The sequence below is a fragment of the Cystoisospora suis genome (genome assembly GCF_002600585.1).
Source record: "Cystoisospora suis strain Wien I chromosome Unknown contig_3752, whole genome shotgun sequence".
NCBI classification, from domain to species: domain Eukaryota; phylum Apicomplexa; class Conoidasida; order Eucoccidiorida; family Sarcocystidae; genus Cystoisospora; species Cystoisospora suis.
The window spans coordinates 64,865-74,588 of NW_027156547.1; the positions used below are offsets into that span (position 1 = coordinate 64,865).

Genomic DNA, 9,724 nt, shown 5'->3' on the forward strand with positions numbered 1-9,724 from the left:
GGAGAGACAGCGGAGAAACCGTCCCTGCCTCCAGAGGTAGTTCGCTTCCCTTCATCGAGCTCCGATGAACTTCCGAAGAATGAAGAGTTTAGGGTTAGGGTTTAGCTATCTTTAATGCCTATCGAGTCGCTCAAGGAAGACTTGTAGACAGATACTGAACGTCGCCATGTTTCGAAGTCGTGTACGACTTCAAGCGCAGCAGGCTTGTCTGTCAAAACATCACCGGTAGACTCTTGGTTTTCTCTCCTGTGCCGCGTAGTTTTTCTTCGGGGACTTAGGGTGACGGTTGAACGGTTAGTTCCAGAGGATGGTGTGGTGAGAAGAGCATTCGATTTCACAGTTAGAGAAGCCTCTTTTCGTCAAGAACCTGAGGCGCTGTCTTTTTTTTGGCACTCACGAGAAGGAATTTCTCCAGTAGACCGAAGACTCTGCGCCTGGGCATTAAGACCTGAACGAAAAGGAGACGCTTGGGTATGTTGAGGGTGTGGGCGCCTCCAGACGGAGAAGCGCTTCTCGTCATTCCACCGTCTTGGAAATATGCGTCGAGACACGGAGCAGACTGGGGTCTCCAAGACGAGCCTATCATGTGGGCCCCTCTGGGACAAGAACAGAGAGTCCTCGTGTTCTGCAGACACGAATGAAGGGTAGGAAATCTTTCAGTGGGAGGGGGCTGAAGAGAAGACTCCCTGCAGTCGCGAAAAGAGGACAGTTACCCCAATTGTACCAGGCATTACGGGAAACATCCTTCGTCAAACGCGTGGCTGTGATTTTTCAGACCAGGTGCACGCGCGACCTTTCCTGCCAAGATTTCTTCATGAAGTGGCTGTATTCGCTTACCTGAGTCTGACACAGCTAGTTGTGGTTGTCAAACCACAGGCGCGTTGCAGTCTCTCTCTGCTTTTTGCTGTTTACTTTCCACTCGGATCAGGGTCATACTTCCGCTCATGACAGTGAGGGCGTCCGGGTCACCAAGTGCCACCGCTCTCGTGGCCGTGGCTCTTCTTCACATGGCCAGGACAAAAAGAACCGGTCTCTTGCGACGCACCCACGATATTTCTATCGAACGTTCAGATACCGGCGCAGTTACTGTTAGGCGGCGTCTCACCTTCCCAGTACTCCGTCACCCGGGAAGAATTTCATAAGATGAACAAAGGCACCTAACCGGGACGCGATGGCATCTCGTGAAAGGGTTCCTGACAACAAACAGCCCTTTGCCTCCTGGAACCGAAATGTGAACAATACGCTGTTGTTGATACTTCGAACTGTATCTCGGCAACAGTGTACTACTGAGTCGCTTCCTCTTCGAGCAATCCGCCTCACCTTGTCAAGAATCGTGGATTTCTACGCGTTGGGGGTCCCCGAAAATGTGAGGAATATTGTTGAAACAAGAAGCGACCCGAGTGTTGTTGATCTGCGACTCTTCAGCAATCGGCATTCTTTTACTGTTTGTATGGGGGGTAGCAGGAACGCTCATTTCTCGGCTTCGCTTGACTTGTGCGACTGCTGGAACTGTAGCTCGAGATTCCCAGACTTTTGCGCGACGAAGCCGTCTTAGAAAGTACAACCAGCAGAATACAAGAAAATCCAAGGCAGCTAGCATATGCATTATGCCCCATAGTATGCTGACGGCCTGTTGCGCGGAAGGGTTTGTCAAGTGGAATCCGACTGCGTCACTTCGTTGCAAAAGAAGTGAAACCGCCGTCACTGGGCCAGGAAATAGTGGACCGCCCTGAGTAAGTGTTGCGCGGTGTCTGGTAAGCGGCAACAGCTCTTCTTCGTTTTGATTTTCGTGGCGAGGACAGGGGTGCATCCCGAGTCCTGGCTGCGAGGTAGCGCCAGGCACGGTTGAGAGGGGGAGCCGCAGCCCCAGGTTCATGAACACCTCTGTGGTGAGGAACAAGTCTCCATATATGCATTCAAAAGAACAAAGTGAAAAGTGTCGAGGTTCCTGTCTCTGTGATGACCCGGCAGAGCAGCAGGAGGCTGTTGTGGGGAGAAGTCGAAAAGTCAGATCCGTGACAGTCTCCACTTTGTTTAGAGAAAACTCGGAAGCTAGAAAAGACACGTAACCTGTTCACGAGAAAAAACTTGTGGATGCCCATCACACGTACTCCCTAGGCAACTCACAAAGAAAGAGCAGGATGCACAAAAGAGCTCATTCGGTTCTCATGCATGCTAGTCGTTTTGATTTCCGAGTCGCCGCTTGCGCTGCAAGGATCAGCGGAGGTGGAGGGTCCAGCCTATCAACGTCACACGTCAGCAAACGGAGACAAAGCCTGTTCTGGCGTCCCGACAGCCTCCGATGTCCGTGAGCGTGAAGACACATGGGTCCATGCAACAACCCACGGATGGCCGGAGAGGCCCCACGTAGTGACATTACGGCAGCGCTAAGGGACTGATGCGTGAGGCTCGCTTGAGTTCCTTTGTTTGTAGCAAAGCTACGAACTGTACTACACAGACCAACTTCATGGGTGCTGACGTAAGGTCTTTCTTATTGTTCAACGGTGTAGCAACACCTCCGCTTGTCCGATGCAAAGTCTATCCACAAGTTCATACGTACAGTTACACTCGTGTCTGACCTTACCTCTTTTCGCTTTCTTGCTTAGGTGCGATCGCTGCCGCTCGCAAGCCAAGGGGAGTGGAATAGAATGCACCAGTGACACCTCGATGTTGAAGGGATTGGAGGCACATAGGGCACGGATGTGCCGATTCGTACCCGATGCCATAAGCATCCAGCTCCACAATACATACGTAGCATCCCTTACTAGCATCGGTGGGAACCTGAAAAGGACAAAACATCCAACTGCGAAGTGGTTTCCGAAGGGCGGACATAAAAAGAGAAGTTTGATACGCCGTCTTCACAATCACTGATATGTGTCCCTTCAGATGACTCACACCTGCACCATGGGATCAATGGTGCCTTATCTGTTCGAAGTACAGGCCGATACCTAACCTACGTACATACAAAAACGAGGGCTACTCTTTCTAGCTATCAAACTTTCGCCACAAAAGACTGACATGATAGCAGTGTTGCAGCTTGATATCCGCGTAAAGATCACTGACAGTCTTCAGTTTGATAGGACGCTTCCGAAGACAGTGAAAGAGGAAGTCCCAGAAAACGCATGCGGTTCCCCGGTTCAATTCCCAAGGCTTTTGCGCTTCGTATAACTGCGCCCAAAGCAATCACGTATCGCGGATTCTGTCGTAGTTGACGCGTCATTCCCGGCGCCCAAGGTAAAGACGACAACCCTGGTGAGACCATCGGAACTGCATAGCGATGTCAAAGAACACCTCGAAGTCATCTACATCTTCTCCAAGGCATACAAGGATGTCTGGCGCACTACGGTGCCGTAGATGTACCGGGACTCTGTACGGCCCCACGTGACCTATACCTTAGCAAGACAATCGACTTCTGCATGAATAACGACAGAGGACGACCTCCTAGCAGCTCCTTTGGATTTCTCTGTTTCATTCATCTTCTCTGCTTTCGCTGTATCTTTTTCTGGTCTTGTCTGTCCTGTACTATGTATGTCCATTTTCTGCGGGAAGAAGGCTGCCTCCTGTGCTTTATCACATCCCGTGTCAGGCTCGTCGCTCCCAAGATGGGAGTAAGGCTCCGTTGCATGAAATCCGCACGCGTGCTTGAAAGCCGTCATTGCTTGTTCTCGCTCCTTTGACTTCAAGCGCGTGCGTTCTACGTCCTCTTTAGTCTCCGTCTGCATCTTCGGTGCTCCAGTGTGTACGCCTTTCTGTCTCTCTCTCCTGTTTGTTTTCTCAGGCTGCAGAACAAAGTTACGGCCCCCACACAAAACTCCGTCTGTACATGTCAGCATACACGGAGAACAAGAACCACTGCGGTCTGCCTGTTCTGCTTTTTGTCCTAGCTTTCCCACACGAAAAAGAGAAGCTCCATGGCGGTGTTTGTCTCTCGCACAAGCTTCCGCTTCTTTTACTGCGACAAGAAACGCGTCTGCGAGGACTCTCGGGATGTGTGATGTGGCCGGCAACCTCTCTGAGTCAATTTCATCTTTCTCATCTTCTCTTCGTGACTGTTCTTCTATGTCCCTTCCACTCTCTTCGTCCTTTTCTCTCTCCATGTCAGTCCTGCTGCTGTCCTCTGGCTGCGACGCGGAACAAACTTTAGCAGCTTCCTCTCCCTTTCCTCCTGTTTGCTGTCTTTGTCCGTTTTCTTCCTTTCCGGTCAACGCTTGCTCGTTCCTCGCACTCAGCTCCTTATCGGCCATCTCTCTCTGTTCTTCGTCCGGTTTCTTTTGATTCACTGAAGACGACCTGCCATTATGTCGTGTCTTCTCTGCACTTTCAGCGTCTTCTTGTGGTGTCGGCTGCCGTCCAGCTTCTGTCTCCCCTCGTCTTCTTTCCTCTCTGTTACCTGAAGCCGCATGGCAGAACGATATGCTGTCCTCCGGCAGTCGGTCCCCGCCATTAATAAATTCGGTGCTGTCTGAGCTAGCAGTGTCGCAAGACGGAACGACGTGAAGAACTGAGGGCTTCTTCAGCAGAAGCAAACGCCTTTCACGTAGAAGCCGGATAAACTGAGGCTGAAGGATCTGAACGGACGAACACACCGAAAAAGCCAAATCCTCCGGAGTCTGAGAGTGTCCGTACATACACTGACACCTTCGAAGTATGTCGACAGTGGCCGGACCGATTAACCAGCCACGTTTGCTGAGCAGTGCTCTTCCCAAGGTCATATTAGAAAAAAGAAAATACGCACGGGGTTTACACGGTTCACTTGGAGCGATGTTTCCGCCAGTAGGTATGCTACAGTATACTGCAAGAAAACCACAGATCTCTTTTCAGAGAGAATCTCTACGCAAAAAGGAGGGAGGCACGTGCAAGAGAAGGACTAGGGTTGAGTCCTGTCGGAGTCTAGAATGCACCGGCGCTAGCATCGTACACACTAAGCGTATGCATATCTCTGTGAGAGCATGAGGATGGACGCTTACGCGTGGAAGTGCTTAGGAGAGACTCAAGTGAGTCCGATAGAGATGAGTATTAGTGAAATCCCGAATGTCACATCTTCAACACGTGACGCCTTCTGTCTTCCGCGGAAATCACGTAGCTTGGTTTCCACTCAGTACAGGCCATGTATATCTATCTCTTTATATATGTACATATATGTGTAACCCACTCGAAGAATTCAGCTCAGTGTTTAAGGCTGGCGCGTAGAAGAGACGTGTACAGGCATATACAATGTTTCCATGCGCATTCTCCACAACACTATGAGATTCCTCGGCCTGAAAGAGCGACTGAGCCATTCTACCGCACACACTGTATAGAAGTTCAAAGAGCAGAAGCCCATATTTCACCTGAATCCATTCTAGGTCGGATGTCTCATCCACCCTGTCTTCTTCTTTCTTTGCTTTTTCTCTGTGGCTAGTCGGGGGAAACCGGAGAAATCGAGTTTTCTTGTCAATAAGTAGAAGCTGTTCCCTTGCGATCCGATTCCCTTCTTCGTCCCCCAGGGCGACGGCAGCCCCAAGTATAATAATATGAGTACGGGTGTCTCCACTAAATCCCAAGGAAAACGGGCTGTCCTTGGTTTCCTCTATCACCGCCTCCTTCTTCAACATCACCTTCTCATACTCCTCTGCTTCGCCACTGTCTCTCGTGTTGTCACGTTGTTTCTTGTGCGCTTCCGCTGTCAAATTCTTTGGAACGCTCGCCCTTCTATTCTTTCCTGTCTCTTCTGTGTCCAGTCGCGCTAGCGCCTCTCCACAGGAAGCCTGGCAAAGCAGCTCCAAGCATCTCTGTAGTCTACGGCGCTTCAACTCCATTCTGAACGCACTAGGAATGCGCTCTTCCGCTGCATCAACAAACAGAGGTCTGCTGTCCAGTCTGGCGTCTTTTCTCTCCCTCTTCGCTTCTTTTGATCTGCCTTTCTCATTAACTCCCTTCTCCTTCGGTAGGCCTGTAGTCATCTGTTGTATTGCGTCGGGCACAGTGTCTATCCCTCCTTGGCCGTCGTCACTGCAAGAGGGAAGAACACACGGGGAACCAGAGGAGCTGGACGTATCAGGCGTCCGCATAAGATACCCAAGCAGTAGAGTTGTTAGCTCCCTTTTCTCTAACCGTTCAGCACTGGTATCTTTTCTTGTTCCGGTAGCAAAGGTTTCTTTCGGACTTGCTGGAACTGCATCACGGCCGCAAGGAGCGTCCGCTACGTACTCGTCCTTATCACGCACTCCCGCTCTGTGAAGCTGGCCGTATCGACCATGCTCTCTGCCATCGACTTTGTCTGTCCTGCCACCTTGGCTGGTTTGTATTGTCTCCCTCTCGCTCTCTCTGCACTGTTTTCTGTTTCTCTGGAGAGACCGGCCACCTCCCCCTTCTTTCTCAGTGTCTTCAACTTCTGCCCTCGTGCTCTCCGTCCCAATTCCTTCGTCCTTGTTCTCTCTCCTGCTTCTCCACAAGGCCACTAAACAAGAGTACGTCGACGAGGTGACCCAACGGTCGACGTCGAGGACTCTTGAGAAGTAATCCAAGGCTTCAAACAAACTTCGGACAAGGGATCTCGGTTTCCTCTGCGGCCCGGGTAGAGAAGATTGGCTCAGCATCTCTGGTGGGAGTCGGCACAAGGTTCCTTTGTAGAAGAGGTCCCCGAGATTCACCGCCGTCTCCTCTTCATCTTGTCCTCGCTTTTCAGGATTCTTTAAGACGTTCCTTGTTTCACTCCCCTCTACTGTGTCGGCTCGTGCTGTCCTCTCTCTCCAACATTCTCCCCCTCCTTGTTTCTCTCGTCCGGCTAGCTCCTTTGAGTGTAGGCAATCTCCAACTTCTTTACCTCCTTCTTCAGGGGGGAATTGTGGGGATAGAATCCCTGGAAAATGCATACTAGACCTTAACGGCTTCTCCTCTTCTTGGCTCCCCTTGAATGACCTGCGCAGTTCACGCACGGCATCGTGGAGGATATCAACAGGAAGAGAATTAACAAATGCCTTAGTTACAATAGGAAGGGTGGCGCGGAACGCACAGGTTTCGAGAAGACGGTTGAAGAGTTGAGCAGCGGCCTGCTTTTTGCGTTCTGACAGCGACGCGCAAGAACGCAACGAGCCATCGTTAAGATCAAGCGGGCCAAAGCAACCTAGAGAGCCACGGACGCGGAAAGGGCGAAGTAGTTGGGAAAACGGAGGAACAGTCGGAGACTCGGAGCGAGAGCTCGCGGCGGCGAATGACGCGGGAGAATACGGCCGGGAGGGGGCGGGGAGAGAGTCAGAGAAGAAGGATGGGGAAGAAGGGAGACACGAACGAAGAGAGGGCGAGTCATTACGGGGCGAAGAAACACGATAGGAAGACCAGGGGCCATAGCTAGCGGCTATAGTAGACAAAGCAGCGTCGAAGCGTAAATGCTTCAGCTGCTCCTGTACAAGATTTTTCACTTCTGGGTATCGATCCCAGCCTTCCTTATCCGCCTTCAAGTCTCGGTCTACGGCATTGTAATCCGTTTCTTGTCCATGCCCATCGCGGCCCCAGCTAAATACAATATCATCGCGCGAGCGTTCCTCTTGGGACATCGCTTCTGACTGTCCTGAAACCTCAACAAGCGCAGTGGGACTCTCTCGAGCGCCATCACTTACGCACGCCCCTCTATTGGCCTTGATAGAGGCAGGCGCTAGTAAGCCGAACATAAGGGAGCAAAACCATGAAGGCGATTCGCGGAGTGAAAAGATGGGCCTAGGCAGGACGCTAGGAGGGAAGCTTGCAAGTTCCGACGACGATGCTCTAGTCGAAGCAACCCAAAGTGCCGGAGAGATTACACGGCACAACAAACGAAACAGGGGGAGCAAGCCGTAGACGTAACCGGATGAGGCATAGGGGCCTCTACAAGCAAACGCTGCGAATGAAGGAAAACAACTGATGTGTGAGGAGGTGGGACAAAAGAAGGAAGAATACCGCAGACGGACACAAGGAAGTGAAGTCTGGCGTTCTGGGGATAGGCAAGCCCCATTGATACCATAGAAAAGCAGAGCAAAAGATGGTGGTGGAAAACGCCGCCCACAGGAGCGAAATACTGAAGATCGGGGAGAGGAGTTACGGCATACACTGACGCCGGAAGAGAGGCCGCGTCCTCTCAGAGAACACGCTCCGAGAGACAGCCGCTTCGCTTCTCTCCGAATTAACACACTGGCCTGAGCTGCAGGAGGAGAGCATCCATAGTCCGAGGACGACCTTGGACGGGGGAATACAAAACTAGTCCGTCCAGCTGATGGCGGCCGTAGCAGTGCCGTGGAGCGGTCCGCAGTTAGGAGGGACGCAAGAGCTGCGAAGGTGCTGACAAAACTATCTCCCTGCCCGTACTGCAAAGACGAGTGGTATGCCTTACAAAGAGGCGAAGAGGTTAGATACAGGCGACAACGAGGCGAGCTTACCCAAGGCGAGGAGGAAAAAGAAGAGAGTGGCGCTCCCGAAGAGGGGTGGTTGTACGTTGGAAAATCAGCAAGTGTCTGGTACGCGGCTGAAGCACCAGCTAGGACATGGGTGAGAAGTGAGCGGAAGAGAAAGACTAGAAAAGGCGAAGAAGAGATTGTCTTTCTCCTGAACACATCGGCGTGAGTAGCAGTCACACTCATATTTAGCCGGTAGTGCAAAAGCATCCACACATACGCCAAAATACATAGAGATGCACAGCCCTGCGTAAATGCGGGAAGACGTATGACGCCCGTGCAGCATACGCGCTTAAACGGAAGCCCGACACAAGTCTTCGCTAAGAAAACATGAAGTCCTGCGAAAAAACAAATCAGCGAGGATGTGAGAGTTTCCCGGCCAAGATCTAAGACAAGTGAATCTGTCCTTCGACTGCTTGATGTGAGCGGCCGCGTATAACGCAGCCAAAGTCAAGGAAGGATGCGCCCGTGTTCATGTGAACACATCTGTTTTGCAATTTATCATACCTCCGCACTTTTTCCCAGACGATAAACACTTCCGTCCGACCAGGATGAATCCCAGATAAAAAGAAAGCGAGGAATTCCGTTGACCATGAACGAATGTAACCGAACGTTACGTCACGGATTTAGTCGCCTCCGCGGTGCCTCAGCCATTACCGCTACCCGGAGAAAAGCCACTTAGATCACGGCTTACGCGACTGCTGTGGCGCTGGCGCCTTAGGAGTCTGCGCAGCGCGAAAGCGAAAGTCTTCTACATTGTCACCACGGAACCGGACAGCTAGTAACACTTAGCGTCTTTCTCCGGCCGGGTCCGTCGCTAAGTAACACGAGGCGAGGAAACAAATGTGCACGCACGGGACCACGAAAGAACGCGAGTAAAGTGTAGAGATTGCGAATCTGAGAGAGGAGGGGCCGGCCGTACGAAAGTGACGCTTTCGCCCCGTGGCTAGAGACACGTGCCACGGGGATATCAGCGAGTCGTCTCTTGATGCTCCAAGCCGGAGCAATAGGGAGAGAATTCGGCAGACTCCAGATGCAGTCTTTGGCGCCGGGGAACACGAAACAAAGTGGAAGTCCCCAATGAGATCACATTCTTGTTGAAAAAAAAGAAAGACTGACTACTCAAGGTGAACGGCGCTTCGTGTCTTGTCGCTCCGCTTTGCTTCAGTAGGGAAATCGATTCCAAGGAAGACAAGCATGCCATTTCGACAGGGTCACCAACATGCCGGGAAGGTCGCTCTCGCTCTCGTAGTCAGGTCTTTTTGAGACCCCGAGAAAACTGAAACAATAAGGAGGAGATTAGCATGGCCCCTGCGCAA

At 51.7% G+C, this 9,724-nt stretch overlaps 2 protein-coding genes across 2 annotated transcripts; both read right to left on the reverse strand.

Moving 5' to 3' along the window:
- Positions 1-2,148: 2,148 nt before the first annotated feature.
- CSUI_007222 (uncharacterized protein) lies at positions 2,149-7,500 on the reverse strand (the record flags this gene model as incomplete). Its single annotated transcript, XM_068067372.1, has 4 exons — positions 2,149-2,240; positions 2,585-2,781; positions 3,393-4,568; positions 5,331-7,500. Coding segments are annotated over 4 exons (3,627 nt in total), but the record flags the coding sequence as incomplete, so codon positions are not given.
- Positions 7,501-7,569: 69 nt separating this feature from the next.
- Positions 7,570-9,521, reverse strand: CSUI_007223 (uncharacterized protein; the record flags this gene model as incomplete). The annotated part of the gene is made up of 1 exon (XM_068067373.1): positions 7,570-9,521. A coding segment is annotated over exon 1 (1,044 nt), but the record flags the coding sequence as incomplete, so codon positions are not given.
- Between the last annotated feature and the right edge of the window lie 203 nt (positions 9,522-9,724).